This window comes from Polypterus senegalus, chromosome 1, assembly GCF_016835505.1.
Source record: "Polypterus senegalus isolate Bchr_013 chromosome 1, ASM1683550v1, whole genome shotgun sequence".
NCBI lineage: Eukaryota > Metazoa > Chordata > Cladistia > Polypteriformes > Polypteridae > Polypterus > Polypterus senegalus.
This window is the reverse complement of record NC_053154.1, coordinates 325446751-325464626: the sequence shown is the minus strand read 5'-3', so window position 1 is coordinate 325464626 and position 17876 is coordinate 325446751. Positions and strand designations below refer to the sequence as shown.

General features: G+C 40.4%; 1 protein-coding gene across 10 annotated transcripts in view; it reads right to left on the bottom strand.

Moving 5' to 3' along the window:
- LOC120515967 (serine/threonine-protein phosphatase 2B catalytic subunit beta isoform) overlaps nt 1–13063 on the bottom strand; it is a 93840-nt gene extending 80777 nt beyond the window's left edge. For 7 of the 10 annotated variants that reach the window (XM_039737372.1, XM_039737394.1, XM_039737378.1 and 4 more), the window contains exon 1: nt 12792–13062. In XM_039737372.1, coding sequence (XP_039593306.1) covers nt 12792–12840 — 49 coding nt within the window. In that variant the 5' untranslated portion in view covers nt 12841–13062. Of the gene's footprint in view, nt 1–12791 lie in introns of all 10 variants that reach the window. The other 3 variants (XR_005630747.1, XR_005630748.1, XM_039737428.1) reach the window with 1 other exon arrangement.
- Between the last annotated feature and the right edge of the window lie 4813 nt (nt 13064–17876).

The window sequence follows — 17876 nt, the reverse complement described above, 5'->3', positions numbered from 1 at the left end:
CTGGAAGAGCCGTCTACTTCTCTGGGCTTGCAGGCATCTGGAATGGACCATAACACAGTGGAAACATGTACTGTAGTCAGACAAATCAATATTTCCATGTCATTTTTGAAAGAAATGCATATTGTGTCCTCCAGACCAAAACAAAAATGGCCATCCAGACTGTTACCAGAAAAGTCTAGAAGCCAGCTTCCATGATGGTATGGAAGTGTGTCAGTGCCCTAAACAAGGGCAAATTGCATTTTTGTGAAGGCACCATTAATGTTGAAAAGTACGTACATATTTTAGGTTAACATATGCTTCCTTCTAGGTGACATCTATTCCATGGATGCCCTTGCCTATCTCAGGAAGACAATGCAAAACCACATACTGCATGGACAAGGGTACAGGTGCTCGACTGGCCTGCCTGCACTCCTCACTTGTCCCCATTTAAGAATGTGTGGCACAATTTGATATGCAAAATGTAACAACAAAGGCCCCATACCATTGTGCACCTTAACACTTGTATTCAAGGTGAAGGAGACAACATTACACCTGAAACACTTAGATTGGTGTCTTTGGTACCTACACATTTGTTAAGTGTTGTGAGAAGGAAAGGAAAGATTAAAAAATGGTAAATTCTTTACTTCCCAATCTTTTTAGAATATGTTGCAAGTATCAAATTCAAAATAAAAGTGTTTATTTTTGAAAAAAGTAAAAAGAAATTAGTTGCAACATTAAAACAACGGACTATTATACTGTTTCCATGTCAAATACCATTTACTAATCACTGCTTTCTGTTTTGTAGATTCAATTTCTTAGAATCTAAGAAGTGAATTTCTAGTTATTACCCAATATAAAAGACAGAATTGAAACAATGTGTCCTTACTTGTTTCAAAGACTATTGATAAATATACAGAAAAAAATAATATATTATATACTGCCTTATATATGTTAAAATGCTACACTATTACTTAGCCCCATGAACAAAGTCAGGTGATAAGACTTTAGTTAATGACATATACTCCACCTCTTGTTTATTACTATGCAGCAGTGTGCTCAGTTTCTTCAATCACTGGACCATACCACTGTCAGATATAACCATAATAAAATGATGGTCATCTGCTTACATTCTCAGCTGGGAAATGGAAACGACACATTGATGAGGTCAAGTCTCCCATATTCCATGAAAAATGTGCTACTCTGCGGTGTTCATGGCATTAGCCATCTGTCTAATGGCTGCAGTATTTAATACATACAGTACCTGAAGCAGTGTCAAATAGCCAATGAGCATTTTTATGACAAAGTTTAAATCCAAGTCTTTATTTCTTATCCATACTCTAATGACTGATTCTAAACAAAAAGGTAAATCAGCTAATTGCAGACCAGTCCATGGAATTAGTCTTGTCAATTAGTTTAAGGTGTTAAAGCAAGTATGGCCCCTTTAAAGGAGTGTTGATAAATGTGAAAGTCAGAAAGTATTCATTCACATCAAGCAACTGCTTTCACAATCCAACCTAGACATATGAGGTAAATGAAACAAACCCAAACAGAATATTTTAAAAGAACTAATAAGCAATGACCCCAAAATCTGGTAAATGATAATTATTTTTAAGTAAAAGACGCAGGGCCACAAATTGTTAATCTTTCCAGGGACCAGAACACTCAAAAGGTTCTACAAATCTAGATCAAAGGACTACGTCACATAGAACAAGTGGATAATTTAACAGCTTCTTATAAACAAACAACAGTAATCACTTGACTTTAAGTAGGTCAGGTCGGGGAGCATGCACTGGTACAGCAAAGCACCCACCACACAATGATAAAGGCAAACCCCCCAGGCTGACAAGGGTCCAGTCCCACCCTCCGGAAATGACCATCCATCTGCTGTAGCCAGGTGTTATATAGGCGTACCCTTGACCTGGTCCAACTGAGCTGGATCACCCTCATGGAATCGCGCTACATGGCCATACTGCTGTAACCAACGCTCCCTCACAATGCAGGTAATGTGCCTCATTTGGGACTCCATTAGCAACTGCTCATTTGACACAAAGTCAAACCAGCGGTACCCAAGGATTCTGTGAAGAGACACAATACCGAAGGAGTCCAGTCTTCGTCTCAGGCCACTGGGTAGTGTCCATGGATCGAGACCATATACCAAGACAGGAAGCACCAGGACTGCAAAGACAAGGACCTTCGTCCTTTTGCAAAGATATCAGGAGTACCACACAATCCTTTTCAGCAACCACATGACCCCCCCATTCTCTCCCAATCAGTCTACTGATTTCATAGGAAGAGTCACCAGAGACATGAATGTCAGTGCCGAGGTAAGTAAACCTCTCAATGAGGTTGACACTCTCAACGCAGGCAGACACACTGCTGATGGCTGTGCCCAAGAGATCATTAAAGGCCTGGATCTTGGTTTTTATCCAAGACACAACCTCACTCAGTCTCTTGAGAGCCCCGATCAGAGGCTCCACTGACTCTGTGAAGATCACAGCATCACTGGCAAAGTCAAGATCAGTGAATCTTTTTTCACCAACAGATACCCCACAACCACTGGACCCCATAAGCGTGTAAGCACTGAACAGAGTAGGAGCAAGAACACACCCCTGATGAACCCCAGATCCACTGGGAAAAACGCAGAGGATCTGCCTCCACTCTGCACAGCACTCACTGTACCAGTGTACAGGCTGGCAATGACATCCAGGAAGTTTGGGTGGGATCCTGCAAAATCTCAGTCAAATGCTTTATGAAAATTGACAAAAGCTACAAAGAAACTCTGCCAATATTCACGTTTCCGCTGCATGAGAACCCCTCAGTGCCGGGATGCAGTTGATGATAGACTTCTTAGGCGTTACACCAGACTGCTCCGGTTGCTGGTATTGAGGATGATCCTAGTAATTTCCTTTCCCGGCACAGCGAGCAGTTTTATCCCCCTGTAGTTACTGCAATCCAAGAAATCACCCTTCCCTTTCCAGACAGGGATGACAAGTCCTGTTTTCCAGCCGCAAAAGTTTACAATTATCAGATGGCAACTCTCAAGTAATCCACTTATGCATAAAATTCAGAAAGACATTTGCTATACAGAGAAAATAAGTCATGTTTACACAAAATATTTTACATAAGTAAGCAGGCTTCTTAACACTCTGTAGGAGCAAGTTCATACATCAACAATACTTTATTATAGAAACTAGAAAAAAACATAATCAGAAACCATAGGGTGAAAACTTAGGGTGTTTCACAAGTACCCACTGTTAAAAAACATGTTTTTAAAATTAGGTAAATTACACAAAAATGACAACTTTTCTCTTTTCTCAGAAACAACAATTTTCTGAGCTGTGGTGTGCATATCCATGAAGCCAGAGCAGTTTTCACATGTTAATAACACAAATTGTTCTCAGCCTCCAAGGAGGAGCATGGCTGTAGAGTACAATGCCCACTTAAATATTAAATTCAGAGGCACCCCTTCATCCCATACTGCCCCACCAGGCAATAGCAATGACCATCTATTTTTCCACTAGTTGATTCAGCTGGAGATGGCATATTTTGATCATTATGCTGACCATGCATCCTAAACCTGCCAAGCATCGCATGGTGAAAGTGTAAGCCTTGGCTCAGGTGAAAATGGCATTGTGTATACTACCAGTCAAAAGTTTTAGATCAAATTTGAAGAAAAACTGGAAAAACCGAGGTGATCACTTAAAATGCAATGAATAATTTAATACTTCAAAAGATAAGCAGTAAACTGCCAGGAGGTTTAAATTTAAAATTTAGTTTAGCAATAACTGAAAAAAGGAAATTTCAGAATATTACAAACGGCCCCTCTTCAGGGAACAATTAATAGGATATAACCTACAGATGTTCGACAGCAATTAAAATAAATTAAGCCTTTCAAGTTGAAGCAAACAATTTGCATAGGTGTCCCAACTTCGGCTAATTACTTAAAAATCCTCTGGGTTTCCACCTGTCTCTTTATTATAGCTTTAATGAATAATGTTGTGGTGGTCTGTTCCAACCAGAGCAATGTAATAAGACTTGCTTGTTCTTCCTAGTCCTTTATTTTACTTGTATTGTATTTATTACTCTTCATGAACTCTTTTAGGACTGATTTTTTTCCTTTTCTCCAAGGGCTCAGTATTTCTTCCAAAAACTAATTTTTCTGAAAAGCACACAAAGCAAGGGTTTCTCACATAAGTCACATCTGCTGCCTTGTTTGCCTAGTGTAGACTGCAGTGTACTGTTGGTGTGTGTTAGCCGCCTCTGGCTGCAGCAGCAATGTGGGTGTGGGGAGCTTGGGGGGTAGGGGGGGCAAGTGGCTGCTGTGCGGTTTTCAGAAAGGCAGACAAAGCACTGTTTTCATACATAAATCAACATAAAACATCTGTTGCTGGTTCTGTGGCCACTATCGCCGAGTGTTTGCGATCTCTGGTGGCAGTGGCTGCATGGGAGTGGTGGTCGAAGTGCTACACAATTTGGTTTGTACCTCACATCGTAAGTGGCTTTCCTGCCAGGCAAACGTTGCCATGGGTGCATCAACTACACAAACATGCTTAACACCACAATCATCTAGGGACTGATCAGCTGATGCTGGTACCACACTTTTGGTTGAGATATTTATCTCTAGATCATTTACACCAAAATCAGAGTCCAAGAAGTCCAATTCAAAATAATAAAATATACTCAAAAAGTCATCCATTGAGTATTTTGCTTTGTGCATTCACTTCTCTTTCTCATCAGATGTCAATGCCATTTTTGCCCCGGTTTGTTCATCGCTACTCCCATACACACAGAGATTTGACATCAACTCCATGAGTCTAACATTCCTCCAAGTAAAGAGAGTCTACCTTTACCGTAACAGAGAGTTTTGTTGATCTATGCAGCAAGATTATTGCCATCTGCCCCTGAAAGTTAACATCTCTCAACCCCTTATGTCGACGCAAGTCCACGTCTGCCCTATAATAGTTAATCCCAGACGGGAAATTGTCTTTTTTCGTGACCTTTGGTCGTGAGAGTGCAGGGTCAGCCACTGTACAGCACCCTGGAGCAATTTTGAGGTTGACGGCCTTGCTCAAGGGCCAATGGAGTATGATACCTTCTGGCAGTAATAGGATATGGCCCGGCAACTTTTTAAGATATCAGTGCAGATACTTAGCCTCACAGCCACCACTCTATCATGTGCACACTTGCCGAACACATTTTGCAAAAGCATAAATGCTCTAAAATTGACATTTACTCAAATAAGGCAGTCTCAATACAAAAACATTTATACTTAGCTTTACTAGCTGTGCCCCACTCATGTAGTAGTAAAACAGGCCAAACTTTAAAAATCAATTTAAAAAAAAAAAAAAAAAATGTAATTCTGGCCAAGCGAAAGGTAGATACGCTCCAACATGAAAGTTGCCACTGTGCCTGATCGTGTTCAACTCTGACGGAAGAGCGCCCCCTCATGGAAAGAAAAGCACATTGCCATGATATCTCTGGCAATCAGCAACTACTCCCTAAAACACATGTAGCTCTGATCTCTCTCTCAAAAATGTCAAGTGTTACTCCTTAACAATGTGTAGATTATATCTGTTGAACAAACAGGTATCGCTAGCTAAGCAGAGGCAAGGTGTGCTCTGTCACGTGGCAAGAGGTAGACTTGAACATAGGCTGGCGTGTGAGTGAGGAGGGCTCCACCCCCCTGTTCTCAGCCCACAGCCATTCTCTTGGATTTACACAAATAAATCGGTACAGCAAGCAAATTATGACACTTAGCTCGATGTGAGAAGTCGCAAAATCAACTGGAATGTTCAAGCAAATTATAGAAAAAAAAAAAAAAAAGTACTTCTCTCGTGAAAAGAGGACAGACATACACACAGACATTGGATTTTTTTTTATATATAGATACAGATGGTGAAAAGCACACAGTGAAAAGATATTCACCTTTTTTGTTGGATTCAAGGGAAGATGTCAGGCACTTTGACGTAACTTGGTGAGATAGGACTTCCGGTTGAGTGAACGCTAGCGGGACTGGTCGCCGCTGCTCGCCGGTAACTAGAATATTGATTTTGCTAAGACTAGTGATTTTGATGGTATTTCTTTTGCCATATTGCTGACATCTCTGGGTGGCTATATACAGTCATGTGAAAACATTAGGACACCCTTTGAAAGCATGTGGTTTTTTGTAACATTTTTAATAAATGGTTATTTCATCTCCGTTTCAACAATACAGAGAGATTAAAGTAATCCAACTAAACAAAGAAAACTGAAGAAAAGTCTTTTCAAGATCTTCTGTAAATGTCATTCTACAAAAATGCCTATTCTAACTGAGGAAAAAGATAGGACACCCTTGCCCCTAATAGCGAGTGTTACCTCCTTTGGCTGAAATAACTGCAGTGAGACGGTTCTTGTAGCCATCTACCAGTCTTCGACATCGGTCTGAGGAAATTTTACCCCACTCCTCAATGCAGAACTTTTTCAGCTGTGAGATGTTTGAGGGGTTTCTTGCACGTACAGCCCTTTTCAAGTCACCCCACAGCATCTCAATGGGATTCAAATCTGGACTTTGACTTGGCCATTCCAGGACTCTCCATTTCTTCTTTTCAGCCAATCTTTGGTTGATTTACTAGTATGTTTTGGGTCATTGTCATGTTGCATGGTCCAGTTCCGCTTCAGCTTTAATTTTCTAACTGATGGTCTCACATGTTCTTCAAGCACCTTCTGATACACAGTAGAATTCATCGTGGATTCTATGATGGTGAGCTGACCAGGTCCTGCTGCAGCAAAGCAGCCCCAAACCATGACACTTCCACCTCCATGCTTCACAGTTGGTATGAGGTTCTTTTCTTGGAATGCTGTGTTTGGTTTACGCCAAACATGTCCTCTGCTGTTGTGTCCAAATAATTCAATTTTGGACTCATCTGTCCAAAGAACATTATTCCAGAAGTCCTGGTCTTTGTCAACTTTATCTCTGGCAAATGTCAGTCTGGCCTCGATGTTTCTCTTGGAAAGCAAAGGTTTCCTCCTTGCACACCTCCCATGCAAGTTAAACTTGTACAGTCTCTTTCTGATTGTAGAGGCATGTACTTCTACATCAACAGTAGCCAGAGCCTGCTGTAGTTCTCGAGATGACACTTTAGGGTTTTTGGAGACCTCTTTTAGCATCTTGCGGTCTGCTCTTGGGGTGAACTTGCTGGGGCGACCAGTCCTGGGCATGTTGGCAGTTGTTTTGAAAGCCCTCCACTTGTAGACTATCTTCCGGACAGTGGAATGGCTGATTTCAAAATCTTTTGAGATCTTTTAAATCCCTTCCCAGACTCATAGGCTGCTACAATCTTTTTTCTGAAGTCCTCTGACAGCTCTTTTGTTCTCACCATGGTGCTCACTCTCACTTCAACAGTCAGGAGCACACCAAACTAAATGTCTGAGGTTTAAATAGGGCAAGCCTCATTCAACATGCAGAGTAACGATCTACTAATTATGTGCACCTGGTGTGATATACCTGTGTGAGATCTGAGCCAATTTAAGAGGGAATACATGTGAGGGTGTCCTATCTTTTCCTCAGTTAGAATAGGCATTTTTGTAGAATGACATTTACAGAAGATCTTGAAAAGACTTTTCTTCAGTTTTCTTTGTTTAGTTGGATTACTTTAATCTCTGTATTGTTGAAACGGAGATGAAATAACCATTTATTAAAAATGTTACAAAAAACCACATGCTTTCAAAGGGTGTCCTAATGTTTTCACATGACTGTATGCTATATACTATATACTATATGCTGTGTCTGCATTTAGCTTCAGCCTAACCTCCGTTTCGTTTGAAACTTACCGGTTTATTCTCTGCACGTCTGAGCTGCTTGCGGCCTCCTCGCCTACAATGTGGACTGGTAGGATTTTTGCTTGGTTGTTTGTTTGAGTCTTCTGTCGCGACGTTATTCAACCTGCGACTGGCCTCCTCCAGTACCCAGCTGCTGAGCTGCTTCGACTGCGTCTTCTCCAGTCTGTGCCTTTGCTGTCGGTGCTATATTTCGACCCGGACATCATACTTCTCCCTCGTCGGAGATACATCCATCGTGGGTCCTCGACACCTCGAAAGGAATTAACTCTTTTTGGTCTGATTTTCGGCACCCTCCACATAACACAGATAGGAACGCTGACCATAGCGTGTTGGCCAGCTTAGCTCGGTCGACTAACACCACTGTCAAATGCGACAGCAACATTGTCAGCTTTGGTCTATTGAACATCCGCTCACTTACGAGCAAGGGACATCTCATTCAGGATCTCCTCATTGACCGTAAGTTTGACTTTCTCTGTTTAACTGAGACTTGGCAGCAACCTCAAGACTTTTCACAACTTAATGAATGCACCCCCCCAGGGTTTGTTTACACTTGTCAACCCTGTGCATCTGGCCGTGGAGGAGGTGTCGCGATAATTTATCGCGAGAAGTGGAAAGTCCTGCTGTTGCCTGCTCCTGCCGTTAGCTCTTTTGAATCGACTGTGTGTCAACTGTCTGGGCCAGTTCCAACCATCATTGCAACTGTCTACCGTCCTCCTAAGTCCAACAACAATTTTTTGAACGATCTTGCTACCTTCCTTACCAATCTATCTGTAATTACTACAAATATAATTCTGCTGGGGGATTTTAATATACATCTGGACAATATCAATATCCCTCTCACTAGAGAATTTTTATCTTGCCTGGAGAGTTTTGGATACCAGCAGCACACTGATGTTCCTACCCATTGTAAAGGACATATCTTGGACCTGATTTGCTGCTCTGGTGTTGTTCCTTTTGATCTTACAGCAGATGAACTCACTATAACCGACCACTTTCTCCTCTCATTCAACGCTAAACTTACCTTTTCTGTTCCTAAGCTTCCACGTCCAATTATTATTATAGGGTATGAAGCCAATATTGGGAAATTTAAAAAATCAGTGTCAACTACAGTAATTACTATGGTTATCTGGAAAGGATGAAAGTCATGGTTTACATTAAGTGGACTCTTTAATGGTTGGTGCAATAATATGCATTTTTCGCTAAATGTCAAACTAAAGAAAAGATATTTGACTTTGGTAAACAGAAGTCTGAATATTCATACCTCATACTGTAGCTCTGAGGTACTGAATGTGATTAAAATGTTAATTTAAAAAAAGAGATGCATCTTAAAGAATTCATGGTAACAAACACTACAACACTAACCAACTTGTAGGTGTCACCTATGCTATCTGGAGGGACCAATTAAGACCACCAAAGTTGTGCTCATGTTCTACAAGCTTTCCAAAGCTCTGGAAATTTCTCTCATTGGATAATGTTTTCGGCGAGATGAGCGGACAGGATCTGTCCCCACTTAGAGTATTTTAAAACAACTATTGTGGTTAAGAGACACTTCTGCAATAGTGAATTTGTTAAAGATCATAAAAAGGACTGAAATAACCAAATAATAAAGGAGAGCCTTAAAACCTAAGTTATTCGTCAGCATTGCTTCAATACATTAGTCATGGATTTTGTTGTACTAGGGTGTTGTACCGTGTTAGCCATTATGAATGTAGAGAAAAGCCAAGCAAAATGACACCTTTTATTGGCTAACTAAAAAAGATTAAAGTATGCAAGCTTTCGAGGCAACTCAGGCCCCTTCTTCAGGCAAGATGTAATACAGAATCTGGAGTTCCCTGTGTTTATATCCACACACTAGGACAAGAAACAACATTGGTAAATCTTTAAATGAAAAATCTTAAATGTAAAAAAATTAATAGGTTCATTCAGGCTAAGATTAATTTAACAAGAGAACAACAATGTATGGTCAAGATCTTTGGGTAAGATAACTGTCCTTTGAAGTTTGTGATGAGTTTTTCAAAACAATATGGGTCTGTAGACAGGTTATCTGTGCCAGTCTGAGAGATGCAAACAGTCCTCATACCTGGCTATAAAACTCTTGTCTCTATTCAAGCCATGTTGTAATGTATTAAATTTTAACAGGAGTTTAACTTCTCATTCTTTTCTCTCTTGCTGTGTTTTGAAGTTGCTCATAAGCACTGTGACTTTAAAGTCCCTCTCACAGTGTCCACGGCTGTTGAAGTGGGCCGCTACAGGAACATCTGTGTTGCCATGTTTAATGTGGAATCTGTGTAAATTCATTCTCAGAATCTACAATACAGACCGTATAGTTATACCACGCTGCCGACTTGAACATCACATAAAGGGATCATTTTTCTGCAGATCACCTAATGTTGTCTATCTAATTCTCTGCATGAAATGTCCCGACACTGCACTCTGTGTGGGAGAAACTGGACAAACACTCCACCAGAGAATGAATTTACACAGATTCCACATTACAAAATGGCAACACAGATGTTCCTGTAGCGGCCCACTTCAACAGCCATGGACACAGAGAGGGATTTTAAAGTCACAGTGCTTATGGGCAACTTCAAAACACAGCAAGACAGAAAAGAATGGGAAGTTAAATTCATGTTAAAATGTAATACATTACAACATGGCTTGAATAGAGACAAGAGTTTTATAGCCAGGTATGAGGACTGTTTGCATCTCTCAGACTGGCACAGATAACCTGTCTACAGACCCATATTGTTTTGAAAAACTCATCACAAACTTCAAAGGACTTTGTTGGACAGTTATCTTATCCAAAGATCTTGACCATACATTGTTCTTCTCTCTCTTGTTAAATTAATCTTAGCCTGAATGAACCTATTACTTTTTTACATCATGTATTTTGCAAATACAAGCAATTTGCAGACACATTTAAAACACAATCACCCTGATGCTTTTGCTCAGTTAATGCCAACAAATTCTTCACAACTGGCCTCACCATCCACATCTGAGACATAACATTCACAACTTATTTTTCAAACAGTTACAACTTGCAGTCTTACTCATATTTGGTTATGTGTTATTTACACTGTTTGCAGTGAAGCAAATATAAATTTGTATTGTTTCTTTAAAAAAAAAAAAAGACAGTTTTAAACGGAAAATGTGCTTTATGAGATTCTATAGGCTACTGTTGGTAGTGAAGTGATTTAGGCCGTTTTAATAAAACTTCACAATGAATTTTTTTTTTTTTTTACATTTTTTTAAATGAAGAATCAACTGCAATAGTGCTTAATATACCTATTTCTCTACCCCTGACAACACTGGTGTAACCATCTACCAGCTATATACTGTACATCTGTAAACAGTTTTAAGTGATACATTGATAATCTAGATTGATAGAAACAAACCTACTCTAAAAGCAAATTCACATTATATTTCTCCTTTAACTCAAGAGTTTCAATGAGGATGCACTTATTTACCAATGTATGATCTTGTCTGTTAACACATGGCAGCTCCACTGCCTGTTTTAGCAGTTTGACAAATCAAAATTTAAAGAAGCTCTAGCAAGTTAGTAGACAGGCAGCCAGCCACACACATCATATCAGACTTGATATGCAAGTATCAAAAGGACAATGATGAAGAAATTAGAAATCAAACCAGCTTGTGGCAGCCACCCAATACATGGAGTGCATACCTTCTGTAAATTAAGGAGGATGGTTACCTTTTTACAGAAGCTCTTTAAATAAATAAATGGACATATAAATATATAGAGATACAATATAGTCTGAACACACATCGGAATGACTAAAAAGGGAGAACATTAAAAAGAAAGAAAAAACCTTCTGCCTTTGCAGTCACAGTCTCAGTTAGGCACTATACAGGTGTATTACTGTTGGTACAAAAGGAGTCCCAGTAGCGTTTCTTTATACACTTCTGCAGAATGACTTGTTGGCAAAAGTCCTCAGTATTAGTGCATTTGAGAGAGGATGTGCAGCTTTGTTCACAACGGCACTCTGTTTTAATTCTCTCCTTTGCTACTGCCTCCTACCTCCAACTAAGCCTGCCCTTTTTATTAGCTTGGTAATTCACTGGGCCTCACTTGATGTAATATTACCAGCCCAGCACACCACAGCATAGAATATCACAACGGCCATCAGAGAGTTGTTGAGGATGTGAAGAATGTCACCACCAACATTAAAGAAACGCAATCTCCAAATAAAAAAGTGACTGCCGTGCCTTTTCCATTCTAGCTCCTCTGTGTTACAAGACCAGTCTAACCTGTCATCGATGAGCTACTCCAAGTACCTCCAGAAACGCACTAGCTCTACATTCACTCCTTGAACAGTAACCGCACATAAGTTGTCATGTAATATCAAACTCGGGTGAGACAGACAATTAACCGCGGGGTCTTAGACACCTCCAGCGTTTTTTATATTTTATTTTATTGAAAATGACGCAGGTATGCGTAGGTTCACACAAAGTTTAGCAGGTGGCCTGCTAATGATGAGTGAGAAGAGGACACGGTGTGGACTTGTACGTTAGTTTTACAGATCAATATTTTTGGTCAACACGTGACGGCTCAGTCTATTATATTCTTGAGAATTACACCCGCGAGATCTTATTAACACCCTTTCGGGTGTCAATCACTTGGCCAACAAAACCGGCCCCGATGCCACCACACTGATCTTCTAATTGCCAATTTCACCAATAGGCTGTCGGGATTTGACCGAACCATCTGCTTAAAAAGGCAAAAATGTCAAGGCGCCACAGCTGCTCAATGCATGCCAACTTTGTGATAATTTTCTGTCTTGGGGTTGTGAAATGTGAGAAGCGAGCTTGAGAGAGCGAGTGCCTCGAGAGGGCGAACTAACTAACGCAAGTCGGCGGCATAACGGGCATTTAAACGAACCCGGTTGAGTAGCGGCGGCACACTTTAATCCGAGTGGCAGCGAACTCACAGGAGGCCCGCCATTAAGAGAAGCCCAAAATAAACGCGCTTGACTTACATTTGATCACCCGCTCCGAGGTGGGGGGCACTCCGTCCTTAGTGGACATACTGCAAACCGCTCCGGTCGTGACTCTCCCGTTCTGTTTCTTGCCTGGATGTCCTTTTCTCCCTAAGTCTTGTCCTACTGCTGACCGCACTCCTTTCCACAGCAGCTCCGTGAGCTCTCATAGAATCCGTGTGAATGTGCACGAAATCCAAGAGAGTAGAGGCGCGTACACACAAGCTCACTCCCGCTTTCTTTGCGTTTGAGGTTCACACCAATATGGCGGCGTCAGCGGCGACGCGCGAGACTCACATAAGAGACAACAGCGACCCTTAGCGACTGAACGAGGGGAGGACAGGACAGGTTGTCTGCTCTGCAGTTGGATATTATCGTCTGTTCGACAGATTTGATACATTTATTTATATAGCACATCTTCATACAAAAACATCTTCATTCAAAGTGCTTTACATAATGAAGAATAGAAAAATAAAAAACATAGTAAGAAATTAAAATAAGTCAACATTAATTAACATAGAATAAGAGTAAGGTCAGAGAGTACAGAAAAAACAAAGAAAAAAAAAAACTCCACACGGCTGGAGAGAAAAAAATAAAATCTGCAGGGGTTCCAGGCCACGAGACCACCCTGCCCCCTCTGGGCTTTCTACCTCACATAAATGAAACAGTCCCCTTTGTATTTAGGGTTCTCACAGAAGGACTTGAGCGGCACGGTGGCACAGTGGTAGCGCTGCTGCCTCGTATTTAGGAGACCCAGGTTCGCTTCCTGGATCCTCCCTGCGTGGAGTTTTCATGTTCTCCTCGTGTCTGCGTGAGTTTCCTCCCACAGTCTAAAAACATGCAGGTTAGGTGGATTGGTGATTCTATATTGGCCCTAGTGTGTGCTTGGTGTGTGGGTGTTTGTGTGTGTCCTGGGGTGGGTTGGCACCCTGCCCGGGATTGGTTCCTGCCTCATGCCTCCAGCAGACCCCCGTGACCCTGTGTTCGGATTCCGCGGGTTGGAAAATGGATGGAAGGACTTGATGATGATGGTGGTCATGTAGACTTCTGGCTTTTAGTCCATCAATATTGGAGCATCATGATGCTTTGAGTAGGTGGTGGTGGTGCAGGTCGCCACCACAAAGAAACCGGAAAAAGAAACAGAAAAGAGAGTAGGGGTCAGTACGGATTTTAGAGCCACCATGAATAGTTATTATAATGAATTGAACATACAAAGTATCAGGATTGAATTAAAGTGAAGTTATGAGAAGGCCATGTTAAAGTAATGCATTTTTAGCAGTTTCTTAAAGTGCTCCACGGTATCAGTCTGGCGAATTCCTATTGGCAGGCTATTCCAGATTTTAGGTGCATAACAGCAGAAGGCCGCCTCACCACTTCTTTTAAGTTTAGCTTTTGGAATTTTAAGCAGACACTCATTTGAGGATCTGAGGTTAAGATTTGGAATATAAGGTGTCAGACATTCCGATATATAAGATGGGGCGAGATTATTTAAGGCTTTATAAACCATAAGCAGAATTTTAAAGTCAATCCTGAATGACACAGGCAACCAGTGTAGTGACATCAAAACTGGAGTAATGTGTTCGGATTTTCTTTTCCTAGTTAGGATTCTAGCAGCTGCATTCTGCACTCGTTGCAAATGATTTATGTCTTTTTTCGGTAGTCCTGAGAGAAGTGCGTTACAGTAATCTAGTCTACTGAAAACAAAAGCGTGAACTAATTTCTCAGGATCTTTCAATGATATAAGAGATCTAACTTTTGCTATGCTTTTCTTAAGTGAACAAATGCTGTCCTGGTGGTCTGAAATATGTGATTTAAAATTCAGGTTACAGTCAAAAGTTACCCCTAAGTTTTTTACTTCCGTCTTGACTTTTAATCCTAATGCATCAAGTTTATTTCTGATAACCTCATTGTATCCATTATTGCTGATCACTAAAATTTCAGTTTTCTCTTTACAGTATTTAGCTTGAGAAAATTACTATTCATCTATTGAGAAATACAAGTAAGACATTGTGTTAGTGAATCGAGAGAGTCGGAGTCATCAGGTGCTATTGATAAGTACAGCTGTGTGTCATCAGCATAACCGTGGTAGCTCACTTTGTAACCTGAGATAATCTGACCTAATGGAAGCATGTAAATCGAAAAGAGCAGCGGACCCAGGATAGAGCTTTGAAGAACACCATATAGAATATCATGTGTCTTTGAAGTATAATTACCACAACTAACAAAAAATTTTCTACCTGCCAGGTAGGATTCAAACTAATTTAAGACACTGCCAGAGAGGCCCACCCATTGACTAAGGCGATTTCTAAGAATATTGTGATCAATGGTGTCAAATGCGGCACTCAGATCAAGGAGGATGAGAACAGATAAATGGCCTCTGTCTGCATTTACCCGCAAGTCATTTACTACTTTAACGAGTGCAGTTTCTGTGCTGTGATTTGTTCTAAAACCTGACTGAAATTTATCAAGAATAGCATGTTTATTGAGGTGGTCATTTGATGACCCCAAAAGGTGTTTTCAGCACTCTCTCATTAAGCAGCAGCTGTCAATGGAGTCTCATCTTCAAATTATTAAACATTTTTTCATAAAACGGCAAGTTGAGAACTTCTTAACAATAATGCATAGTCTAGAGCAGCGTTTCTCAACCTTTACGTATTTGCGACCTGAGTTTTCATATTAGTTTTAATAGTGCCCCCCTAACGTTTTTGTGAAAGGAGCCCACTAATACCACTTTGTTCTTTTTTAATTATTGATATATCATAGATGCATATTTTATTACACCTACTTAACTTTTATTGACACTAACATTGACTATCTAACTCTATATTTATTTTTCTAGCATCAGAATGTAGTTTAAGTTAATTTGTTTTGGTTTCAATAGATGTATTTTTCATATTTTCAAATCTTGTTTTCTTTTTTTCACATCTTCGCACCCCCCTTTTTGTTACTTCGCGCCCCACAGGTTGAGAACCACTGGTCTAGAGTGATTATATGAACTAACATCCACCAATATTCTGTATCTGCTTTGTGCAAGGGCTAAGGCCTATACCCTATACTCTACTGAACAGCACTGAAATGGCATAAGTTCAACCTTCAGGTCTTTCAAATGCATACTGGGTTAATGTAAAGTCACCAGTAAACATAACATGTCTTTGGAATGGAGGTTGGGAACAGAGTACCTAGATGAAAACCGATATAGACTATGAGTTTACAAACTTTACAAAGACTGGGACTAGACTGGAAATCAACCTCAGTCACCTAGGGCTGTGGGGCAGCATTTGTTGACTGCTTAGCCAGTGCCCTATAACTACAACCAGTTGATCAGTCCTTATTTTATTTACACATCTAGTTACAGACCCACTTCAGCACAGAGCTAAAAACAGGAGTCTGGGCATGACTGGGTGCAGACTCAAAAAAATATGGTCAGTTTAGGTCTCTTTCCAAAATTTCATTCTATCATCTCTGTAACATTGCCCGCTTCCGTCCATTTCTGTCCTTTAATGATGCTCAAACTCTGGTTCATTGTTTCATAATGTTTCGTATTGATTCCTGTAATTCCCTCTTCATCGGCCTCCCTGCAAAATCTATACAGAAGCCACAGTACATTCAGAACTCCGCAGCCACACAAAGCATTTTGCTCACATCTCCCCTGTTCTCTCCCAGCTTCACTAGTTACCGGATCCATCAAGGATTAAATTCAAGATTCTGCTTCTCACCTTCAAAGCTCAACATAACCTTGCCCCCCTCTACCTCACTCAGCTCCTAGCTCCTTACACTCCTTGTTGCTCTCTCCGGTCCTCGAGCAGTCCTCTCCTTACTGTCCCACGCACCAGACTCTCCACCCTGGTAGGCAGGTCCTTCAGTGCTATAGCCCTTCAACTCTGGAACTCTCTTCCTCAGTCTGTCCGAGATTGCTCCTCTTTCTGCACCTTTAAATCTCAACTGAAAACTTTCCTCTTTTACGAACTTTTGTCATCTGTGTAATTTATTTATTTTCTATTCGTATGTAAAGCTGCCTTGAGTTTGTGAAAGGCGCTCTATAAATGCAACTTATAATAATTATTATTATTGTTGTGATGTGGGAAGGAAACCACTGACACCTAAGGCCGTAGTTGCAAAAAATACACTTGAGATGCCAATGGACTCAGAAAGTATTCAGATCCCTTCACTTTCTGCACACTTTCCCATGTGGTACATTTATTTTTCATTTTTTCCCCATCAATCTACACTCAAAAACCCATAACGACAAAGTAAAGGCATGTTTTCAGAAAGATTTGCGAATTTATTAAAAATCAAAAACTGAAAATCTCATTCATATAATTATTTAGACCCTTAATTCAGTACTTTGTAGAAACTTCTTTGACAACAATTACAGCTTCGAGTCTTCTTGGGGTAAGTCTCTATAAGTTTTGCACACCTGGGGTCAGATATATAAACTTACACACAAAAAGAGAAACAAAATGCCCATTTGCTACTTACCACGCAAAAGCCAGGATTTCTAAAAGAAAACTTGACAGAACTTGTGTATATTCAGGCAACTCTGACTCATGCATACACAACATTTTAGAGAAACTGGAAAATGGCGACACCCTGGATCAACTGGGAAATACAGCCAAACAAGATAAATGATGACTCACGTGCATGATAATTCATATCACTGAGCCATTATTATAATGTGTGTTGACGTGATAAACATTAAACCTCAAAGTGATAAATATGATGTACAGACTTGTTCCGTTTTAAGAGAGCCAATGTTGCATATTTGTGCTGAAGAACATTTTCGGTTTATTTTAATATCAAAGCCAAGCTTCTGCTCCATCATGCCCACTGTACTGGTAGCAATTAACCAGTTGACAAGGCGCTACATTCAGTTTTTGTATGAAATGGGTGTACATAAATAAAACATAGTTTGTTTTGCCAACTGAAAAAGACAATTTGCAGCAGTGTTTAGTTTTCCTAACGTAACCTGAGCACTTGACTGCACTTACATTGTGATAAAATGACTGTACTTAGCGAGAATGAAGTTTCTTTTGTTAACCATGAGCAATGACATTCTATTAATGCACAACTTATCTGTAATGTCAA